Source organism: Gopherus flavomarginatus, chromosome 20, assembly GCF_025201925.1.
Source record: "Gopherus flavomarginatus isolate rGopFla2 chromosome 20, rGopFla2.mat.asm, whole genome shotgun sequence".
Lineage (NCBI taxonomy): Eukaryota > Metazoa > Chordata > Testudines > Testudinidae > Gopherus > Gopherus flavomarginatus.
In genome coordinates this window covers 19,387,961-19,411,844 of record NC_066636.1, presented here as the reverse complement: position 1 = coordinate 19,411,844, position 23,884 = coordinate 19,387,961, and the positions used below count along the sequence as shown (strand labels likewise).

Sequence of the window (23,884 nt, the reverse complement as noted above, 5' to 3'; positions counted from 1 at the left end):
GGTTCGATTCGAAGAGCTGCCTGGCCAACTAGAAAAATATCTTTTGGCTTGTGAACTGAGCTGCTATGAGGAAAGATGGAGAAGGAATAAATGGGGGAGCCCCATGAGGTCACTTTCCTGGCTAGAATGTAAAGGTAAGTGATGACTGAGGTGAGACTGTGTCCTTTTAATGGGAGTTTTTAAAAAAGCCCCAAACCCAAAAGACCATTTATGGAAGGTTGTAAAGCACCAATTTTTCAATCAAAGGCCCCCTACTGAGGTCTTCCGGTCTGCTGAGCAAATCTGGATGGAGGCGTTTTTTAAAATGTGGATTTTAACCCAATAGAGTGGAATGCCTCATAGGGAGCCATTCTAATTTGTGTGTTGTGCAAACCCATCTTAGTCCATAGATTGTTGACCTGGTAATAATAGTCATACTTAGTATGTTGCCTTTCTGCAGTGCTTTGCAAGCATGACCCAATTTAATCCTAACTACCTCAACTGCCAGACTGGGAAATGTTACCTTCTCTGTCTTACACACTGTGCAGGGGAGACAGGGGGAAGTGAGGTGACTTGGCCTAGGTCACAGAGCAAGTCAATGGTAGAGCCAAGATTAGATCTTGTAAAAGCTACTGCTGGCCCCCCTTAATAGCTTACAAGCAGCCAGTGGGGGGGGGGAGGCAAAAGCCTCACAAACACAGTAGCCTAAACTTTTAAACTATTTCTTTTCTTCTGCCTCAAAGCAAAAAAAAACTTGCTTCAAACCAGTTTTCACTAAACAAATAAAGTATAAAATTTAACAACTACCAATCAAGTGTTAACACACAAGGGTCTTTGTCTAAATGTATATAAAAGGTTTGTAAAATTTGTGTAAAACAAAGTCTTTTGTACCAAGGTACAGGCTCTCCTTTCTTCTGCAAAATAAAGCTTTTTTCCTTATCCCTGTCAGGCTGTTATTGGCTCTCAGCTAGGCAAACCCGATATTTTGGTAACAGTTTCTGGCACCCCAGATGGGATTCTCCTAGCTCGGACATTGAACTCCGGCCGGCTGCGACAAACTAGGAGCGATGCCACTGGGATGCTTAACCCCTCTTCGTCACTTTACCGCAGCCCCTGGGGTTCGACCTCCAATAAGTTGAGCCTTAATAAAATAAAAAAACACTATCTGGTTCTGGTTTGTTATCTGGTTCTGGTTAAATATAAAATTTAACAACTACCAATCAAATATTAACACGCAAAAGTCTTTATCTAAATATATATAAAAAATTTATAAAATTTGTGTAAAACAAAGTCTTTTGTACCAAAATACAGACTCTCCTTTCTTCTGCAAAATAAAGCATTTTTCCTTATCCCTGTCAGGCTGTTATTGGCTCTCAGCTAAGCAAACCCAATATTTCGGTAACAATCTCCAGAATCCTGGCTTCTACGCCTAGTCTCAGACCATGCACTGACTCCCACCATCATCCCTCTTCAGATATTGTTTCTAAATAATCACCCCTGGTAATATTCACCCCTGAGAGAATTTCTGTGTCAAATGTTATTGAATTTATACACCCCACTTGTAAACTTCCCTAGCAATGAGTTTGTAATTGAAAAGCTGCTATAGCATTAATGTGATATTGATCAGACTCAGCATGAATCTGAAAGCCAGCAGGAGATGTGACAAAAATCTTTGCCCTCCCCAGCCTGCTCTTTTCCCTTTCTCACCCACTCAGCAACGAACAGATGTATGTTTAAAGTTCGCTTAAGTTTTAATAACTAAGGCCCTGATCCTGGAAGCCGCTCTGTGCTGGCAAACCCCTGCGTTCATGTACAACCATGGGGTCTCCACATGGCCTCAGAGATTTCTCTGCATGGAGCAGCTGGGAATATTGGGGCCTGCAGATAGAGTCTGATCTACAGGCCATTGAAGTCATTGTTTTTCAAATGAATACGATTGGAATGTCCTGAAATGTGTGATTAATCCATATCTTATTATTGTTCATTACTGAGCCCTGGGGTGCGCTAGACCATAATGGGACACTGAAGCACCAGCGTATGGCCAAGAAAGTCTGTTTTCATGGTATCTGTGGTCCCTTCTGATTCCAGAAATCTCATGTGTGGGCCTGACATCATGAGATTTCCAGCCCAATTTTGCTGACACGAAGTTTTGGATCAGCCAGAGAACAAGGCGTTGATCTGAACCAAACCCAAACTAGGAACCTTTCTGAGGTTCACCCAACACTTTTAAGGAACTGGGATTGGAGAACAGAACCCTGAATGATTTAGGGTTTCACTGCATGACAGGCTGCCTCTCTCCTTGTGTGATCCAATGGCTGTTGTGATCGGTGGTGGTGCCTGAAGTGAAGTGTCCTTGGTTTAAACTGGAAAGGGGCTAGTGGCAGAGTTACTTCTGTGAAGGCAACTCTCTCCTTGCCTCAGTCCATCAGATCATGGCCTTGTTAACCTCCTTTGCATATTACAAGGCTTATATTTTCTCCCAGGCATTTGATGAGGTTAGGAAGGCAGGTGGAAATCTGTGCAAACCATGCTGACTGGGGGTGGGTGTGGGAGAGAAACAGTGACACCCTTTATTGTGGTTACACTGAAAACATGTAAGAGCTTGCCTACACAGGGAAATTGACTGGCATAGCTATTGCAGAATATGCTCAATAAGACTAAGGAGTGAACTCCTTTCTCGCCACAAGCAATGGGACTCTAGGGTGCAGGTGACACCCACTGGTGAGACGGTGTATGGGTAACTTGCCCAGCATGCTATATTGTTCCATGGATAAACAGAGGACTTCAGTTCCTGGGGGGCGTGGGGGAGTCTATCTGGAACATATTGCCAGCACTTGTTTTTCTACAGGTCCCTGCCAGTTTTGACACTTGTCCCTTAAGAGGGACATTGTGCTCCAGTGCTGCTCCATAGAACAATGACTTTCCCCATATGTTAATGTGATATTGACCAAACTCTGCATGAGCTCACAGAGGAGCCCAAAGAGTATTTATGACAAACATTAGCCTCTGTGATGGCCTAGTGCTTCTGCTAGCCCTCCCCCAGTTTACAAAACACTGGTTGTTGAGCAGGGAGCAAGCTATCTCACAAGTAATGGTTTGGTGGAGTTTGATGAACAGACAGGGGCAGATAATGTGCCCTTTCAGAGCTTGCTCACCAGAAATGCATCTCTCATTGGAGGATCTCAAAGCATTTTACAAACTGTAATGGAGTCAGTTCCTAGGCCCCAAGGTAGGGTTAGTACTATTTACCCTAGTTGACTCATAGCTCCAAAGAGAATAAGGCCAGATGGGACCAGTGTGTTCATCTAGGCTGACCTCCCGTATAACAGAGGCCACAGAACTTCCCCAAAATAATTCCTGTTTGAACTACAGCAGGTCTTTTAGAAAAACATATGCTCTTGATTTAAACATCGCTTGTGATGGAGAATCCACCAACACCCTCTGTCCTTTGTTCCAATGATGAATTGCCCTCAATGTTAAAAGTATGCGCCTTATTTCCAGTCTGAATTTATCAATGGGAATACTGGGGCACAGAGATACACAGTGACTTGCCCCAGGGTCACACCACGGCTCAGTGCCAGAGTTGGGAATGGAACTTGTCACAGGAGATGGCAATTTTCTGCAATATCTTTAAGAGATCTCATTGAATGAAGTTGAAATGGCATTGGAGTCCATCGTATTATAAATGCAAAATTTATGTCATATTGTGGATTGTAACTTCTCTAAGGGGGAGATGTGACCACTCTAAATCCTGAGCAATGTTATGAGTTTTAAAGGAAGCTCTGAAACAATTTGCCAGACAAAGATTAACTTTTGGGGCAACCAAAGGTAAGAGGGTTTCCCAGGAAATCTTTAGGGGGTAACGTATGCACATGTACCACCTTTGGCTATGCAAGAACTCGGCCTTTTGAAGCTTTGCCCAGAGGAAGGGACCTTTGACTGATGATCAGCTATTACATAAGGACAAGCTCAAAGGCCCTAATGAAAAAAAGGAAAGAACAAACCGTTCCTGGGCATGCTTGTTCTGTGCTAACAGCTGTTATGAAGTTGTAATCAGACAAACCCCTTGCTAGGGTTTGAAGAACTGATCACTGGCCACAGCCCTTACTGGAGTAGGAGGTGATCTCTGGTAAACTTCTTAGCATGTGTAGGTTACTTTATTATTTTAATATGTGCTTGCTTAAAAAGGGCTGTGCAGTAACAGCTTATACTTGTGGGCAATTGCACTGTTTATAGCCCCCAAGAAGAAAGCATAGTAGGCCTGCTTAGGCAGTCTGACTTGCTGGGGAACTCACAGCATAGGAAAGGAACTGTGCAGCCTGGAAAACCCTGGTCAGAAGGGAGAGAGATGCGGGTCTTTCCCCAAGAAAGATGACAGCTGAGGAGCCTGGAGCGGGTGCCTTTGCTGGATCACAAAGGGGGAATACAGGTGCAGTTGCCATGAACTGTTACAGAACTCAGAAATCCTGGTTCCAGTCCACTCTCCTAACCACAAACACTTCCTAGGAGGGTGATCACCTCTCCTGTGTTCCAAAGCATGTATTCATTCAGTGCTTAATGTCCTGCATCCCTTATCAATAAACACACTTCTATATCAACAAAGGATCATACATTAGAGTACTGTTCTGTTTGATTTTGTACCACAGATTAAACATCTGGTAAGAAAGGGCTTGTCCCTTATAAATGAGCTTTGTTCCATATTTTGCATACGTTCATTTTATTGAACTCTAATTTATCCTTCTCTAGGGACTGCTCCTTGCCATAGTGGAAAGAGTTGTGTGTTCCAGTGACCCTGAGAGCTATGCCAGTGGGAGTTTTAACTCCTTGTAGGGCCACCCAAGTCAGACAAGTCAAAGGGTATTGGTCTTCCAGGTTGGGGAACTGAACAATAGACCAGTCTAGCCTCACAAAAAAAATTAAGTTATAGAAACACAATGAAGTAGCCATTCCATAAAACAGCAGGATAGACAGGGATGGCAGAACATTGTCCCTTAAGCTAGTGGTTCTCAACCTTTCCAGACTACTGTACCCCTTTCAGGAGTCTGATTTGTCTTGCATACCCCAAGTTTCATCACCCTTAAAAACTACTTGCTTACAAATTCAGACATAAAAATACAAAAGTGTTACAGCACACTATTACTGAAATATTGCTTACCTTCTCATTTTATCTGTATGAAATTTTAATTTGCTTTTTATGTGGCCTGTTGTAAAACTAGGCAAATATCTAGATGAGTTGATGTACTCCCTGGGAAACCTCTGCATAGCCCCAGGGATATATGTACCCCTGGTTGAGAACCACTGCCCTAAGTGATGTCGGACATAATAGGAAGAATTCTGAATCTAATCTATTAATCACCTATCTTTCTGTTTGTCTCTACCTAGCACACTCATCGGTGTGTCACATTATCTACTTCTCTTTTCTTACTGTATCCATCTCTGTGACAGTTCTAGCTAATTTATTTTATTTATGGCATTATAACTTTGGCACTGAAAGATAGCTGGTTGCCTGACTTTCTCATAATAAGGATTTGATTTAAACCAACACATTTTGGGCTTTCTCTTAAATTTCTGTGGTATTGCTCACTATGCTATTGTGCACTATTGCAACACTATAAGTTTTCCCAAGATCCCACCCCAAACCACACACCCATGAAATCCACGTTTCGTTTCTTGGGAGAATAAGTGGAGGAGAGGTCTGCCCTGAAAATACAGGAACTGCTTACCCCTGCCTTGTGCCCCAACATCTCCCTGCCCTGTGCCCCAACACCTTCCCCATGCCCTGTGCCCCCCAAACCTCCCAATGCCCAGCCCCCAACACCTCCCTCTGCCCTGCGCCCAACATCCTCCTGCCTTGAACTCCAACACTTCCCCCTGCCCTGCACCCCAACACCCCCCGCCCTGTGTTCCCAAAACCTCCCAATGCCCAGCCCCCAACACCTCCCCCTGCCCTGCGCCCCAACATCCTCCTGTCTTGAACTCCAACACCCCGCCACCATGTTCCCAAAACCTCCCAGTGCCCAGCCCCCAACACCTCCCTCTGCCCTGCGCCCCAACATCCTCCTGCCTTGAACTCCAACACCCCCCTGCACCCCAACACTCCCCCCGCCCTGTGTTCCCAAAACTTCCCAATGCCCAGCCCCCAACACCTCCCCCTGCCCTGCACCCCAACATCCTCCTGCCTTGAACTCCAACACCCCTCGCCTTGCACCCTAACACCCCCTGCCCTGTACCCCCAAACCTCCCAATGCCCAGCCCCCAATACCTCCCCCTGCCCTGCACCCCAACATCCTCCTGCCTTGAACTCCAACACCCCTCGCCCTGCACCCCAACACCCCCCCGCCCTGTGCCCCCCAAACCTCCCAATGCCCAGCCCCCAACACCTCCCCCTGCCCTGCACCCCAACATCCTCCTGCCTTGAACTCCAACACTTCCCCCTGCCCTGCACCCCAACACCCCCCAACGCCCCCCGCCCTGTGTTCCCAAAACCTCCCAATGCCCAGCCCCCAACACCTCCCCCTGCCCTGCGCCCCAACATCCTCCTGTCTTGAACTCCAACACCCCCCCACCGTGTTCCCAAAACCTCCCAGTGCCCAGCCCCCAACACCTCCCCCTGCCCTGCACCCCAACATCCTCCTGCCTTGAACTCCAACACCCCTCGCCCTGCACCCCAACACCCCCCCGCCCTGTGCCTCCCAAACCTCTCAATGCCCAGCCCCCAACACCTCCCCCTGCCCTGCGCCCCAACATCCTCCTGCCTTGAACTCCAACACCCCTCGCCCTGCACCCCAACACCCCCCGCCCTGTGCCCCCCAAACCTCCCAATGCCCAGCCCCCAACACCTCCCTCTGCCCTGCGCCCCAACATCCTCCTGCCTTGAACTCCAACACTTCCCCCTGCCCTGCACCCCAACACCCCCCAACGCCCCTCGCCCTGTGTTCCCAAAACCTCCCAATGCCCAGCCCCCAGCACCTCCCCCTGCCCTGCACCCCAACATCCTCCTGCCTTGAACTCCAACACCCCCTGCACCCCAACACTCCCCCCGCCCTGTGTTCCCAAAACTTCCCAATGCCCAGCCCCCAACACCTCCCCCTGCCCTGCACCCCAACATCCTCCTGCCTTGAACTCCAACACCCCTCGCCCTGCACCCCAACACCCCCCCGCCCTGTGTTCCCAAAACCTCCCAGTGCCCAGCCCCCAACACCTCCCCCTGCCCTGCGCCCCAACATCCTCCTGCCTTGAACTCCAACACCCCCCCGCCCTGTGTTCCCAAAACCTCCCAGTGCCCAGCCCCCAACACCTCCCCCTGCCCTGCACCCCAACATCCTCCTGCCTTGAACTCCAACACCCCCTGCACCCCAACACTCCCCCCGCCCTGTGTTCCCAAAACTTCCCAATGCCCAGCCCCCAACACCTCCCCCTGCCCTGCACCCCAACACCCCCCAACGCCCCCCGCCCTGTGTTCCCAAAACCTCCCAATGCCCAGCCCCCAACACCTCCCCCTGCCCTGCGCCCCAACATCCTCCTGTCTTGAACTCCAACACCCCCCCACCGTGTTCCCAAAACCTCCCAGTGCCCAGCCCCCAACACCTCCCCCTGCCCTGCACCCCAACATCCTCCTGCCTTGAACTCCAACACTTCCCCCTGCCCTGCACCCCAACACCCCCCAACGCCCCTCGCCCTGTGTTCCCAAAACCTCCCAATGCCCAGCCCCCAACACCTCCCCCTGCCCTGCGCCCCAACATCCTCCTGCCTTGAACTCCAACACCCCCCCACCGTGTTCCCAAAACCTCCCAATGCCCAGCCCCCAGCACCTCCCCCTGCCCTGCACCCCAACATCCTCCTGCCTTGAACTCCAACACCCCCTGCACCCCAACACTCCCCCCGCCCTGTGTTCCCAAAACTTCCCAATGCCCAGCCCCCAACACCTCCCCCTGCCCTGCGCCCCAACATCCTCCTGCCTTGAACTCCAACACCCCTCGCCCTGCACCCCAACACCCCCCCGCCCTGTGCCTCCCAAACCTCTCAATGCCCAGCCCCCAACACCTCCCCCTGCCCTGCGCCCCAACATCCTCCTGCCTTGAACTCCAACACCCCTCGCCCTGCACCCCAACACCCCCCGCCCTGTGCCCCCAAACCTCCCAATGCCCAGCCCCCAACACCTCCCCCTGCCCTGCGCCCCAACATCCTCCTGCCTTGAACTCCAACACCCCTCGCCCTGCACCCCAACACCCCCCGCCCTGTGCCCCCCAAACCTCCCAATGCCCAGCCCCCAACACCTCCCTCTGCCCTGCGCCCCAACATCCTCCTGCCTTGAACTCCAACACTTCCCCCTGCCCTGCACCCCAACACCCCCCAACGCCCCTCGCCCTGTGTTCCCAAAACCTCCCAATGCCCAGCCCCCAGCACCTCCCCCTGCCCTGCACCCCAACATCCTCCTGCCTTGAACTCCAACACCCCCTGCACCCCAACACTCCCCCCGCCCTGTGTTCCCAAAACTTCCCAATGCCCAGCCCCCAACACCTCCCCCTGCCCTGCACCCCAACATCCTCCTGCCTTGAACTCCAACACCCCTCGCCCTGCACCCCAACCCCCCCCCGCCCTGTGTTCCCAAAACCTCCCAGTGCCCAGCCCCCAACACCTCCCCCTGCCCTGCGCCCCAACATCCTCCTGCCTTGAACTCCAACACCCCCCCGCCCTGTGTTCCCAAAACCTCCCAGTGCCCAGCCCCCAACACCTCCCCCTGCCCTGCACCCCAACATCCTCCTGCCTTGAACTCCAACACCCCCTGCACCCCAACACTCCCCCCGCCCTGTGTTCCCAAAACTTCCCAATGCCCAGCCCCCAACACCTCCCCCTGCCCTGCACCCCAACCCCCCCCAACGCCCCCCGCCCTGTGTTCCCAAAACCTCCCAATGCCCAGCCCCCAACACCTCCCCCTGCCCTGCACCCCAACATCCTCCTGCCTTGAACTCCAACACTTCCCCCTGCCCTGCACCCCAACACCCCCCAACGCCCCTCGCCCTGTGTTCCCAAAACCTCCCAGTGCCCAGCCCCCAACACCTCCCCCTGCCCTGCGCCCCAACATCCTCCTGCCTTGAACTCCAACACCCCCTGCACCCCAACACTCCCCCCGCCCTGTGTTCCCAAAACTTCCCAATGCCCAGCCCCCAACACCTCCCCCTGCCCTGCACCCCAACATCCTCCTGCCTTGAACTCCAACACCCCCTGCACCCCAACACTCCCCCCGCCCTGTGTTCCCAAAACTTCCCAATGCCCAGCCCCCAACACCTCCCCCTGCCCTGCACCCCAACATCCTCCTGCCTTGAACTCCAACACCCCTCGCCCTGCACCCCAACACCCCCCGCCCTGTGTTCCCAAAACTTCCCAATGCCCAGCCCCCAACACCTCCCCCTGCCCTGCGCCCCAACATCCTCCTGCCTTGAACTCCAACACCCCTCGCCCTGCACCCCAACACCCCCCGCCCTGTGCCCCCAAACCTCCCAATGCCCAGCCCCCAACACCTCCCCCTGCCCTGCGCCCCAACATCCTCCTGCCTTGAACTCCAACACCCCTCGCCTTGCACCCCAACACCTCCCCCTGCCCTGCGCCCCAACATCCTCCTGCCTTGAACTCCAACACCCCTCGCCTTGCACCCCAACACCCCCCCACCGTGTTCCCGAAACCTCCCAGTGCCCAGCCCCCAACACCTCCCTCTGCCCTGCACCCCAACATCCACCTCCTACCCCCGCAGTAGGCGGGCCTGGTTACCATGGTTTCCCAGGCGGGATGGGGGGGCGGTGCTACGTTCCGGTTCCGGTTCCGGTTCCGGTGTGTGTGGCTGGCCCGCCCGCGGGGCGCTCGGGTGAGTGTCTCGCAGGGCCTGGGCCTCTCGTGGGGGCGGCGACCAGGCCGCGGTTCGGGTGCTGCGGCCGGAGGCCGCTCGGGATCCCCGGGCTCGCGTGGAAGCTGGGCCCGGCGGGGATCGGCCTGCCCGGGGCGAAGGGGGGCCCAAGCCCTGGAGGGGGATGGGGGATGCCCCCCCGCAGCCCGAGGAGGGGTGAGGGACGCCCCCGCCGCGCCATGGGTTCCCCCTCCCAGCTATGAGGCACCCCCCAGCCCGGGGAGGGGCGGCAGAGGAGGGGTGGGGGCATGACATCCCCCCCCCCAGCCGAGGAAGGGTGGGGGGCGGAGGAAGAGGGGTAGAAGGATCCCTCAATGAGAGGGTGTTGCTGAGATGCACCTTGTGCAATTAATTAACAGTACTTAATACATGTGGGATTTTGGCAAACGTTTTCACAAACGTTTCCTTGCCATTGGAGAGCAAATGCTCAAACTAGCCCAAATCCCCTACGTACTTTACAATTATTCTCTTTTAGAGCATGTCTTCAAAGGGATAGTAATGAAACATGTGATCAGTGCAGCACAGGACAAACAAGGCCTGACCAGAGGAAATCTGGGCACATCTGGTAGCATTTTCAAGAGTTCTGCTGGTGTGCGATAGTTTGCTGTTAACAGGGTCAAAAGAGAGCTGGTTAAAATTTACTGAAGAAAAGGACCTTGGGATAGAAACAGATTGATTGCTCTTCACCATACACATCAATTGGAAAAGGCACAAGAAATGTCTGTTTAGAAATCTGTTACTTATGCTTAAGTTTCGGGGCTTCTTTCCCCCTCAGATCTCAGACTTCACTTCAGTGGCCTCCCCGAAGAGCAGGTTATCTGTGTGGCAGCCACAAACCCAGCACAGAGCTCTCTGACTCTGTGATTTAAGCTTCTTCAGGAACAGCTACGCCCAAAATGTCACATCACTTGAAATTTATTGCCAGAACAGTGATGGTCCAGAATGGGAATGTGGATGCTGCTTACAGGACGCTAAACAGGTAAATGTTAACAGCTGTCAGACTCCACTCCTGAAGTGGCTGCATTTTACTGATGAGCAAAGAGTCCTCTGTATTTGTTTGGGGCAAATACTGTTAGGTTTGTCTCTGGTTGGTTACTTCCAATCAGGTAAATTGTGATTTGTATTTCTTTGCATACTGTTAGAGCAAAGAAACACTTCAGCAAATCACATTCTCAACCCCTACTGGGGAAGGGAGATTTCTAACAAGTAGTAATAGTTTTAATTGTATGTGGTCTAGTGGTTAGAGCAGTGGCCTGGGGGGTCTGGATTCTATTCTTGCTTCTGTCAATTGAATGATTGTGACCGAAGTGGGTGGTGACACTTGAGAACACAGAAGAATCAGGGGTGGAGGGGCTTTAACAAGTTCTGGTAAGTGTGCATTTTCTGTTCCCTGACTTTAAGCTGCAGTGAAGAGAATCCTAAGTGGCTTTACAGGGCCTATGATCCTGTTAGGTTGTTCTATCTAGTCTGAAACAAGCTGGCTGGTCCTATGCATTGCAAAGGGTCCTGGTCCCAAGCAAAGGGAAGAACTCATTAGTCCTAATTAATAATAACTGAGCTTCAGTGAAATGGAGTTCAGCAAACCTGGATTCATCATGTATGTGAAATGCACAGGGCAACCACAGTCTCTTAGCTTCACTTAACATTTTCATTTTGTCACATGAAAATGAGTGTCCCAATTCCGTGTTAATTAAAATCATTAAATTTAAATCTGTATTACTTTACATTTCAAGGGGAAAAGGTAACATTTAGCATAGATTAAAACCAGTAGACCTGTGAAAGGATGAATATTTTACATTGATCATTTGAGGGGGGACAGACACAGAAAACATGTGCATGTATTTAAAAGGTGTAGATGCCAGTGACTGGAAGGACTAGTTTAGAACAGCACAAAAGGGTTATAACTAGAAAATTGGGGTGATAATTTAAGGAAAAGGAAAATATTGGCTAAATACTAGGAAGTATTTGCTAATATCAAGGTTTTGGACTGTGACATTCTGTAGGATTTGAGTGAAGCTCATTCGTTTCAATTAGAAGAGACAGTCCACTAAAAACTGGACTGGAGAGAGTAATCCTGCATTGGCATTGGGGTGTACTAGATCAGAGTTTTTCAACAACCAGTCCCTGAGAGCTCCCTGGCACAGTTTAGGAAGGCAGTAAGCCAGTCCCCCGTATCAAAAAGGTTGAGAAACATTGTACGAAATGGCCCAGTAAGCCTTTTCCACATTGTATGAAAGAAGGTTGATTTTGTGGACTAGAAACATGGCTTCATTTTCCTAATCAGCTGCCGATATATCATCTGGATAAACCTGTCCTGCCTGGCCTTGGTAAAATCACTTCTCTCTGCACCTCAGCTTCCCACCTTGCAGATGATGTGTTGGGAAGCTTTGAGATCCTAAGATGGAAAGCATCAGAGAAGGATAAAATATGATTGTTGTTCATGCCTATGAAGGATGGCACAGAGGTGGGAGGCTTAATTTAGAACAGAGAGAAATGAAGTGTGGAAATTCAGCTGAACTTTTAATTCTTGAGGAAATTGCTGTCATGCAAATTTAAATGATGTAACTTGTGTGATGGCTTACGGCTTGGTCCTGCATTCCTTGTGCACCCCAAACTGCCACTAACTGAATTCAAGGTAAGACCTTCAGCTTACAGTATTTGTGGTAGAAACGAAGGTCTCCCGTGTGTAGGGACAGTAAACTTCTTGCTGTGTTATTAACCCCCTTTACTTGTTCCTGAGAAACAACAGACTAAAATGCTTCAGTGTTTTATCATACAGTATTTGATCACTGGACAGTGTCTGTACATTGGACTGTGATACTTGCTTTCTTATTCCGAATGATATTGTGAAGGGACATTTGTCTGACCATGAGGTCTGGCATACGTGTGGTAGGATGCCTTTGTTTGGAACACTGGAAGGCGTTAAGGATAATGCTAATCAGATCTGGATGAGGTCTTAGTTGAGTGGGGAACTCTGTTTTTGGGAAAGAAATATTAATTTATGCCAGGCCTTTTCATTTCAAGATAAATTGTCAAGCCTCATGGCTGGACCATGGTTAGAATGTAATGTCTTTTTCACTGCCTTTCCCTTATTGTTCTCTGGCGATCTTTTAATTCTTCCAGGTTAATGTGAGTTCCTTGGGCAGTGCTCTACAGTGAGGGTATGTAGCTCTCCATCCATCAGAGAGGAGGCATAGCCTGGTGTATGTGATTTACAGTGTAAGCTGCTAGGGAATTTTCCTATCTTTGTGCATTGCCAACTATATTGTCAGAGCTCAGTAAATAATGGGCCTGAACATAGGAGCCAGGGTTCTGTGATCAATTTCTGGCTTTGACAAGAACTCTCTCACTGCTTGTGAGACAAGATCTGTGTTTCTCCATCTGCAAAATGTAAATACTGTAATTCCCTTCTGTAGATTAACCAATGTCTGCAAATGTAACATGCTGTATAATAATAATACTTTGTCTTTCTCTAGCACCTTGCATCTGAGGAACTAACATTAACTAAGTCTTACAGTTCTTTTTCTTGCCTCATGAGATGGGTGGTTTATCCCTATTTTACAGATGGGAAAACAGTGTGTGGGGTGTGTGTGAAGTGACTTGCTTGAGGAGAGAGTCAGAGGGTCAGTGGTGGAGCTGAGACTAGTATGACGATTTGATCTGCACTAACCACTACACCACTCTGCCTCTGGGGATTCCCCTGAGTCCATGTTTGTGTATTTGAGGGTCCCTCATTGCAGGCATATGGCTATATAGACTGCACTAGAATAATGAGACCAGGGCTCTTGCTAGCATGGGCATTGTATCTTCTACTACGGCTGAATGAGTGAGCCACAAATATAGTGAAGCTTGTCTAAAGCTTTGTCTACACTGCCAACTGAACGACAAAACTTTTGTGATTCATAGGTGCTTAAAAAAGCCCTCCATCCCAAAAGACACAACTTTTATCGTGGCAAGTGGCAGTGTAAATGGTTTGTTTCGGCAGGAGTGCGCTCCTGTCCACAATGCGTCCCCCGCTTGTAGGGAGTAGAAGTATTTTGTCCGCAAAAGTGCTGACACACAGTGTTTACACTATCCGACTTTTAGCAACATGGCCGAGCTGTGTAGTGTAGACAAATCACTAATGTCCCATACGCCCAGCACATATATTTTAGTATTGCCTTGCTTTGGGATTTTACCTTCTTTACTAGCATGTATGTTTGTATCTTCATTCAGATATCTACTGATCTGCGGTAACTGGTAGACAATGTTTTGTGCTATGTGCCAATGTTATACTTACTCTTCAGTCTCGTGATCATACTGACCTCTGCTGGCCTCAGTGCTAAAAATCCAGAAGGGCAATATGTTTTCTTGGTTAGCTCTCAATTTCATTGTGACATTGATTCAAACACTGGCAACAGGCTTCAGCCTCTGTTAAGTGCTTTGATCTCCTGGGTTAGTGTTTTGAGGCCAGGAGTTATGACTAAAATTGTGATTTCCTGCACATGGTTATGTGTGTGTTAGGGTCCTCTGTTTGTGTTGTTCCCCTCCTGTCTGATAATGAGACTGTCTTTGGAAAAGATTGGACTTTGGGCCTGGGGTTTGTTTAGCATAAAACCTCTTTTCTGCCATGTAAGGCAAATACTTCGTTTACCTGGGGGTGGTTTTGAGATCAGCTCTGCATCGTCATAAAGAAATTTAGAAGAGACAGCTGCTTTTATTTCAAAGGCAGAGTATAATCTTTATTCTCCCTTGCTATGCCCTGTTCTGCAGTATGCCATGTATCTGTTGGTCAGCCCCTTTCACCCCAGAGCTGGCTGCCTTTCAGCGGTGCTATATGCATGTAGTTTGTGATGTGCATTTATATCCTGTGGATTTGAAAGGTGCTGTAAACATGTAAAAGGTTATTAATTATAGGATTATGTTCCTAAATATTAAAGCCTTTTATTTAAGTCTCCCCCATAGTCCTGATTTTCTCTCTAGCTACCACTCCCAGGTGATGTGAAACTGAGAACTTAGCTGAAATGCGGAGCTGGATTACACTAGAGTCCAGGAAGTGGTGTTTAAGAACATGGTATGGCTCTGCAAAGTCACGTACTTCTGTATCCAAAGGCTCCCTTTATGTAACAAGTTTTGCAAAGCTATGCCCTGAACTTCAAACCAGTGTATACATGATGCCCTATAGGCTGGCTCCATGCTACACTGGGCTTCTTTGATTGCTGTGCTATTGCAGCACGGTGCATGCCAGGTCATAAACGGGTTGGAGCTGGCTGACCATGGGTCCTGCTTACCAGCTGCAGTTGGAACCATTCAGCACTGATTAGCTCATTTAAAAAAAACATATTTGCAGGTCAGTTTCTGGCCCTCAGATCCTTGGTTGCATCCCTTTTTAACAGCAGTATACACAGCGTATGGCTTGGTATTTCTTCTCTTGTTTCTGTGCCCAGCAGATTTGCAGATCATGGTTGTTGGTTTAAATATAGATTGGACTGCAATTACACCATAAGTGTTTGTTCAGAACCGTACAAAGGGCAACACGTTTTTAAAATGCCTGTGCAGCTGGTGAGCTGAACATGTGTATTGCTCAGCCCTTGCTCGTGGGACTAACTAAGCGCACGATATTACATAACAAGTGCTTGATGCAGAAAAACTTGCTGCCTTCCGATTGGCTGCCCTTTTGTGACAAGGAGGGGAACTGGAGGCAACTGAGCTGTATCTTATTGGATGCTGGACACTTGTGGGTGGGTTTTTCAGTCCATTGAAGACTATTTATCTTACACACGTTATCTGCTGACATACAGGCTGCGTGCATTGCCATGTGAATGCTTTCGTCTCTAAAAAGGCTTCTATTCAAATCTGAACTTTGTTAAAGGGAAACTGTCAGTTTAAAAAAATATTTTTTTAAAAAGCAGATTTCTTTATTTGTGATGCCAGCAGTACTTTACACTCTGTTACCTCAAGAATCTGGGGGTAGCTCTGTTAATCTGTATCCACAAAAACAAGGAGTCCAGTGGCACCTTAAAGACTAACAGATTTATTTGGGCATAAGATTTCATGAGTAAAAAAACCTCTCTTCTTCAGATGCATGGAGTGAAAGTTACCTGTGAAAGCTTATGCCCAAATAAATCTGTTAGTCGTTAAGGTGCCACCAGACTCCTTGTTGTTTTTGTTACCTCAAGAGTAATGTTGTTTTAAAATCTAACTTATGTCATTATTTTTGTTACTGATGGGTTTTTTATTGGGTTTATTTTGTTTGGGCGACGAAAACTAACTAACCAATCAATTTCACGTTTTTCTGGTCAGTTTCACGTTCTGATTCACATGCCCTGTCAGAGCTGTTGCAGTGTTGGAGTTCTCAACACCAAAAGGAAATTTTTAAATCTCAACAAAAAACAGTTTTCATTGATTTTTTTTTAAATAATGTAATTAAAACTCTGTTGTTAATAATCAGGTTTGTAAAACCTTTTCTTTACATGCCTAAATTGCTGGCCTAAATTACTGTAATTGACATGCATCCGACGAAGTGGGTATTCACCCACGAAAACTCATGATCCAATATGTCTGTTAGTCTATAAGGTGCCACAGGACTCTTTGCTGCTGTAATTGACAGTGTCCCTTTAAAATCTGTAACAGGTTTGATCAAGGCTGTATTACTGGATAGGTCAAGCACCAGTACAGCAGGTTGCTCAATCTGTATAAGCTCTGTCTGAGTTAGCCCTTGACGTGCTCTTTACTGATAAGAGATTCACAAGCAGATGCATCAAGTACTTTGTATGAAAGGAAGCTAAACAGCAGTTTTCTGTAGGTAGTGGTGAAATCCCCCTATTGTGCATTCTGATTTGCTTCAATCCTGAAGAATAAAGAGCAACAAAAGATGATCAGGCAGGTGGAGGGATCAATTTCAGAGGAAAGATTAAGGCCCTGTCTGTGCTTTTAAAAATAGCCATGTCTAAGCATGGCTGTCGGTGAACAGTGTTAGAACAGGATTTATTCTTGCCTGCGTAGATAAGAACATGTTGTCATATAGATGTTGGGAAACCATGTTTAAACTCTTTAAGATACTTAGGCTAAAACATGGTTCCTATACATGTCTTCTTCTGCCTACACAAGCAAGAGAAAAAGTTTCGTGTTTGTAGTGTAAGTGATCTTAAGTGTAGTTTGGCTAAAAGGGGAATAAGGTGTAAGTTGAAAGATGTAACTACCCAGGAAGGAGAGGAGTTAAGTAGGCTGGAATAACTAGAGGTAATGGTTTGAAATTAAGAAAAAGAAAATCCTGGCTGAATTTCAAGGAAAACTTCCCAGTAGTGTGATATTAGGCTATGGATTCCTCTCCTTTGGGAAGCAGTAGAAGCCTCCTTACGCAGTACATTGTAAAACTGAACATCACAAACCACAAGTGGTTGGGCCTCAGTGTAGAGATGGACTGGGTGGCTTAATAGATCCTTCTCTTACTTCTGTTATTCTATGACTGCTCTGACAGAGGAGGAAGGATGGTTTTGCACATGTGTGGGAGCTAGAAGGTCTGGGTTATCATCTTGGCTTTGCCAGATTTACTCTATGACCTGGGGCAAGTCACTTCCCCGATCTCTCTGCTTCTGTTTCCCTTCTCTGTAAAATTCCTCTCGATGTCCAGTGTGTGCAGGAGAAAGCAAAGGAAGCAACTATTCCTGATCTTACTTTGGAAAAGCTGCAGAGTCTGATGCGACAAGATCTAAGCCTGTCGTTGACTGACAGCTGTGACAGATAAATTCCTCTAGTGCCTGAAGGAGGAGATACGCTCCTATGCTACAGTTATTGTCAGTGTCCTAAGCCACGGGCAAAATGGATCTCGGGCAATTTTATGTGAACTGAATTCTTATGCAGCATATGTATTTACACAGTTTAGCAGCTGGACTGGCTGAGATCCAAGGGTCTTGTTAAAGGTTATCCAATGAAGTCAGTAACTTGGCCTTTGCATCAAGGCCTTTCAGCAACCACTAAATCACCCTGCTCCTCATCTGAAGCTGTTAAATGTGCCTGTAGTCTGACATGGCATATCGGAAAGCCCACTATAGTTCTGCAAGTGCAATCTGTGGTTAGGAGTTTTTCTCTGACTAGCAGGCAAGGGGTGAATGCATGAAACAACTCTTTCCACTTGGTGGTGGTTTTTCATGTAAACATAGGGCTGGAAGGGACCTTGAGAAGTCATTAAGTCCAGCCCCCTGTGCTGAGACGGAACCTGATAAATCTAGACTATCCCTGACAGGTTTGTCCAACCTGGTCTTAAAAACTGCCAGTGATGGGATTCCACAACCTCCTTTGAAGCCTATTCCAGAGCTTAGCTATCCTTATAGCTAAGTTTTTTTTGAGTATCTAACCTCAATATCCTTTGCTGCAGATTAGGCCTATTTGTCCCACCTTCAGCGGGCATGGAAAACAAGTGATCACGGTCCTCTTTATAACAGGTCTTAACACATTTGAAGATTATCATCAGGTCCTCCTCAATCATCTTTCTCTCAAGACTGAACGTCTCCCGTTTTTTAACCTTTCCTCACAGATCAGGCTTTCTAAACCTTTTATCATTTTTGTTGCCCTCCTTTGGATTCTCTCCAATTTGCCACATCTTTCCTAAAGTGTGGCATCCAGAACTGGACACTGGACTCCAACTGAGGTCTCACCAGCACCGAGTAGAACGGGACAAGTACCTCCCATGTCTTACATATGACATTCCTGTTAATGATATTAGCCTTTTTTTTTGGCAACTTCATCACATTGTTGACTCTCATTCAGTATGTGATCCACTATAACCTCTAGATCAGGGGTAGGCAACCTACGGCGTGGGTGCCGAAGGTGGCACACAAGCTGATTTTCAGCAGCACTCACACTGCCTCGGTCCTGGCCACTGGTCCAGGGGCCTCTGCATTTTAATTTAATTTTAAATGAAGCTTCTTAAATGTTTTAAAAACCTTATTTACTTTACATACAACAATAGTTTAGCTACATATTATGGACTTATAGAGAGTGACCTTCTAAAAAACATTAAAATGTATTACTGGCACGCGAAACCTTAAATTAGAGTGACTAAATGAAGACTCGGCACATCTCTTCTGAAAGGTTGCTGACCCCTGCTCTAGATTCTTTTCAGCAGTACTACCACCCAGCCACTTATTCCCCATTTTGTAGCTGTGCATTTGATTTTTCCTTCCTAAGTGAATTACTTTGCACTTGTCTTTATTTAATTTCATCTTGTCGAATTCAGACCAATTCTCCAAATTGTCAGGATTCTAATCCTGGCCTCCAAAGTGCCTGCAACTCCTCCCAGCTTGGTGTCATCTGCAAATTTTACAAGCATACACTGCACTTCATTATCAAAGTTATTAATGAAAATATTGACTAATACCTGCCTCAGGATGGACCTTTTTGGTACCGCACTGGATATGCCTTCCCAGTTTGACAGCGAACAATTAACTATTCTTTGAGTATGGTCTTTCAAACTATTGTGGACCCATCTTATAGTAATTTCATCTACTGCGTGTCCTTAGTTTGCTTATGAGAATGATTTGGGACTATCAAAAGCCTTACTAAAATCAAGATATAGCACATCTACTGCTTCTCCCCTAACTACTAGGCCAGTAACTCTGACAAAGAAGGAAATTAAGTAGGTTTGGCATGATTTGTTCTTGGCAAATTCATGCTGGCTGTTCCTTGTAACTCGGCTATCCTTCAGGTGCTCACAGATTGGTTGTTTAATAATTTGTTCCAATATCTTTCCAGGTATTGAAGTCTGTCTGACTGGTCTATAATTCCCCAGGTCCTCTTTATTCCCCTTTTTAAAGACACTATGTTTCCCCTTCTCCAGTCTTCTGGGACTTCACCCATCCTCCATGTGTTCTCAAAGATAATTGCAAACAGTTCCAAGATTGCATATGCTAAACAAAACTAAGAACAAAAGCTTAGGGAAACCAAGCTTAGCCTAGTCCGCTTGGAACTTAGAAAGTTTGATTAAAACCAAGTACAGCCTACTAATAGTAGTAGTCATTGTGGATAGAGCCCCCTAAGAAGGTGGATCACCTCTTTTATAGAGCACGAGTGCCCGAAATTGTTCCTCCTATGCCCAAACTTCATTCCTCACCCACAAAAAATGTTAGGGTACACATACGCCATAGGCTAGTATGTTTGTACATGTTGAGGACATGTACATACATATTAATGACATTAGATCATACACACACACGTTATTTTTGTTCTTCGGTTATTCTGGTTCTTTCCTTGTGGTATACACAGACTTGGAAACCCCCTATGCCATTCTTCCATTATTTATCTGTCTAGGTGAAAGATCTCAGACAGATATGTGGGTGTTGACTTGCTATATGGGTGAAAGGTCCCAGACATAGATATGCTAACTTTGTCTTAGTTCAGCGTATAGGATATGGCCTGTAGGTCCCTTGCATTACAGCCAAACTTACTTTAATATAGATCTATTAACCTATTACAATAAACCAAATACTTAAACTATAAGAAAAGAGAGAGACAATAAAATAAAATAAACAAGCAGGTTAATCCTATAAGCTACACAGTCGGGAACCTTTTAGCTACAAGTTTTTAACCCTTATTCTGTTAAAATATATGAGAAATGGTTGAGAGCCACTACTGGAACTCTGGTAGCAGTCCTACTGTGAGAGAAGGGAACGAGTGTTGACATGGCAAGGAAAACTTTGGTAGGGCAAGGCTCACCTATTCAGTTACAGAATGGGGAAGGACACAGTCCTGCTTGCTTATAATGGATAGCTTGGCAGCAGTAATGCTGTTGAGACCATTTCTCTGAATAACTTAGCACAGGAATGCAGCTGAAACAAACTTGTCGCATTCAGTGAAATGTATGTAAGCTAGCCTTATTGAGAAGGCCTTTGTGTAGCTGAGTCTGTTCTCTTACAAAATGTGTCGTGTTGTGGATAAAAGGTTCTCATCTCTGTGGTGAGGCACTGGGGAGGCCTAATCCAAAGCCCTTTCAAGTCAATGGGAGTCTTTCTATTGCTTGCAGCAATGTCTGGCTCAGACTATATGTGGCCATCTCTAATCTCTCTGCACCAGTCCCCTCTGCTGAATAGAGCATGAATGAGCCTGCAGCCTAGAGAGAAAAGAGACTCTAAAATCTAGCAATGGAAGTAGCTGCCACAGTCCCACTAATCCATGATTTTTTCACAGCTACCAGATAGTTTGATAACAAAGTTTTATAACAAAGTTTTAAAGGGATTTTATTTTCCTCCGTACAGTTCTCAATGAGGCCAGTGACCCCAAAATGAGGCCCAGGAAATACTGATTAATACAGGAGATTTGAAAATTGTGTGGGGTCCTTTTCTCTAGCTGAAATCACCTTTTTTTTCTGATTTGACATTTCTGATGTTGTTAATCTATAAACAGTTTAGAAAACATCAGGTTTGCGGACAAATTTGAATCTGCAAAACGGGATATCATTTGTAATGAGAGGCAGCTGGGAGTGTTCATTATTTTTGCTGCGTAATAAATTATGCCAGTTGTGCTGAAGTCGCCTGTTGATGCCATTGACTGGGAGGGAGTGTGGATTGATGGTGAGAGCAGGGGGCTGAGAGATAGGACTTCTAGATTCTATTCCCCTGATTTTCTGCGTGGACAGCTGACTTCACTGTGCTTTAGACTTAACAGATGTATGCTTGTAAACCTCTTGATTATGCTCAACTGTAAGGCCCTTGAGAAATGCAAAATCTGACACTTGATTAATTTCCTCAGAATTCTAACAGTGGATGGGATCATTGAGGATGCCAAACGGCGCCGGTACTATGAGAAACCATGCCGCAAGAGGCAGCGGGAGACCTACGAGATGTGCCGGCGGATTTATAACGCAGAGATGGCCAGGAAGATTGCATTTCTAATGAGGAAGAATCGACCGGACCCCTGGCTAGGCTGTTAAATCCAAAGAATTACAATACCTGCAGAAACAGCCCAGTGACTTTGGTTAAAAAAAACAAAACAAAAAAGACAAAACAAACCCAGAACACACCACTGTCAGATCTGATCGCCTCATTGCTAGTCTGAGCCGAGAGGCCAATGACTGAATGGGCCATGGAGACTGATCTCCCTTCTCCACCAGGGCATGACTGAAGGACATCATACTATAGAATCTCTGTTTCTGAGCAGTTGTCACATTGTGTCTTTCTATCTGTTAATAAAGTGACCATTTTAGCATGTTGTCCTGCTGTTCTTGCGTGACACAAACATAAGCAAACTATATTAATTCAGAGTTTACAATTAGCTTTCCCTTTTATGAACAATTCCTTTAAATAGTGTCTACTGCTCATTTTAATTAGAGCCCTGCACATCCATGGATATCGGCAGAAATCCGCATCCGTGAATGCAGACAACCATGGACCATTTTTGCAGATCGCAGGGGGATGTGGATCCAAATTTTGTATCCGTGCCGGGCTCTGATTATAATCTCCTAACTGGCAGTGCTTGTGAAAATAGGGAAAACCCTTAGGTCTGATTTATTCCAGAATAAAGTTGCTGCTGCAAGTATTTTCATTCTCCTTCCCTTTATTTTACTCTCTGTTGATTAGCAGCAAAGGATGTGCATTATGGAATTCATATACATCATTTGTAGATTATTTTGAAAACAGTAGAAGTTCAGAACTGTATCCACATTTATACTGTGGTCCCATTATTCAGCTCTGGTAGTGTAAAGGGGCCTTAAAATAAGTGTAAACATATCTTCACCCACTTCCAGGCCTCTTTCTGCTGTGTTTGCTGTGTCAAAAACTTTTTTTTGATGGAGTTTCCATTTAATTTTCTCCAGTTTTTTTTAAGGTTCCTCTTAAGCAATCATGTTGGGAAATGTAGAAATTAAGTTTGCAGATATAATTTTCACACCCTCCTTTCCCTGCTTCTGCAAATGCTTACCTGAATGTGATCAATCCTGTTTTTCACATTATACTTTTTCTGACAATCTTACACATGTAGTATCTTGTAACACCCTTTATTGTGTGTTGTGTGCCAGAGTCCACAAAAGTGATTTGTATAAAAATACAGCGTAGTTGGACAACATAATATTGGCTGCCCCTAATTGAAAAATAAAATAAAATTTAGCACTCAGAGCAAGAAACAAAACAAAAGGGTTGTTTCCAAGATCCCATCTCAGAGGTCCTCAAAATCTTTCAGTGGGGAAAGTGTTTAGTGTATTTTTAGATATCTTCTTGTGATTTGGCAGCTAGAAATGATGAGCCAATCCCATGTGACTAGGAAGTCCTTTGTGACAAGCAGTGTGAGAACCTTTATACAAGGGGATGCGTTTGGATGGGTGTACACTATAACCAAGGGGTAGGCAACCTATGGCACGTGTGCTGAGGGCAGCACGCAAGCTGATTTTCAGTGGCACTCACACTGCGCGGGTCCTGGCCACTGGTCCACGGGGCTCTGCATTTAAAATTTAAATGAAGCTTCTTAAACATTTTAAAAACCTTATTTACTTTACATACAACAATATTTTAGTTATAGACTTATAGAGACCTAAAAACATTAAAATATATTACTGGCACGCGAAACCTTAAATTAGAGTGAATAAATGAAGACTCGGCACAGTACTTCTGAAAGGTTGCTGACCCATGCTATAACCTTAACATGCCTTGCTAAACTCATGAGCCACCATAAGGAAACTCTGGCATAGAGTTGCAATGCTGTGATGCGGTAACTGCTGGTGTCAGCTTTACAGTGCTTTGTATTGGCTTTCTTGCATGGTGCAATGACATTCTCACCTGCTGCTGACTACAGAGCAGCATGGCCAGGACCATGGGAGGAACAGGAAGGTGATTTGATAGCATAACACAGCAAGGCATTGCCATGATTTTGCCATGGCCCATATATGACATGTCCCATGGGGGCAGGCTTCTGCCAAGCTGACAGCCCTCTCTCCTATGCCCCTCCTGGGCCTCGGGGAAGCTGGGGACCAAGAACTAAAACCAGCCCCGCTTCACACTGTCCCTCTCCCTTAGCCCTTGCAAAAGCTGGGTGCCAGAA

The 23,884-nt window shown here is 46.6% G+C and overlaps 1 protein-coding gene across 2 annotated transcripts; it reads left to right on the top strand.

Moving 5' to 3' along the window:
* The first annotated feature begins 9,727 nt into the window (after window positions 1-9,727).
* On the top strand, window positions 9,728-22,057 carry MRPS21 (mitochondrial ribosomal protein S21). Of its 2 annotated transcripts, none has more exons than XM_050930421.1 (3): window positions 9,728-9,841; window positions 10,760-10,859; window positions 21,605-22,057. In XM_050930421.1, the coding sequence occupies exons 1-3, from the start codon at window positions 9,766-9,768 to the stop codon at window positions 21,783-21,785; spliced, it is 357 nt and encodes a 118-aa protein (XP_050786378.1). In that variant the 5' UTR covers window positions 9,728-9,765; the 3' UTR covers window positions 21,786-22,057. The 2 variants fall into 2 exon arrangements, with proteins under 2 accessions (XP_050786378.1, XP_050786379.1); XM_050930422.1 differs by having other exon boundaries at window positions 9,767-9,841; window positions 10,656-10,859.
* The last annotated feature ends 1,827 nt before the right edge of the window (window positions 22,058-23,884 follow it).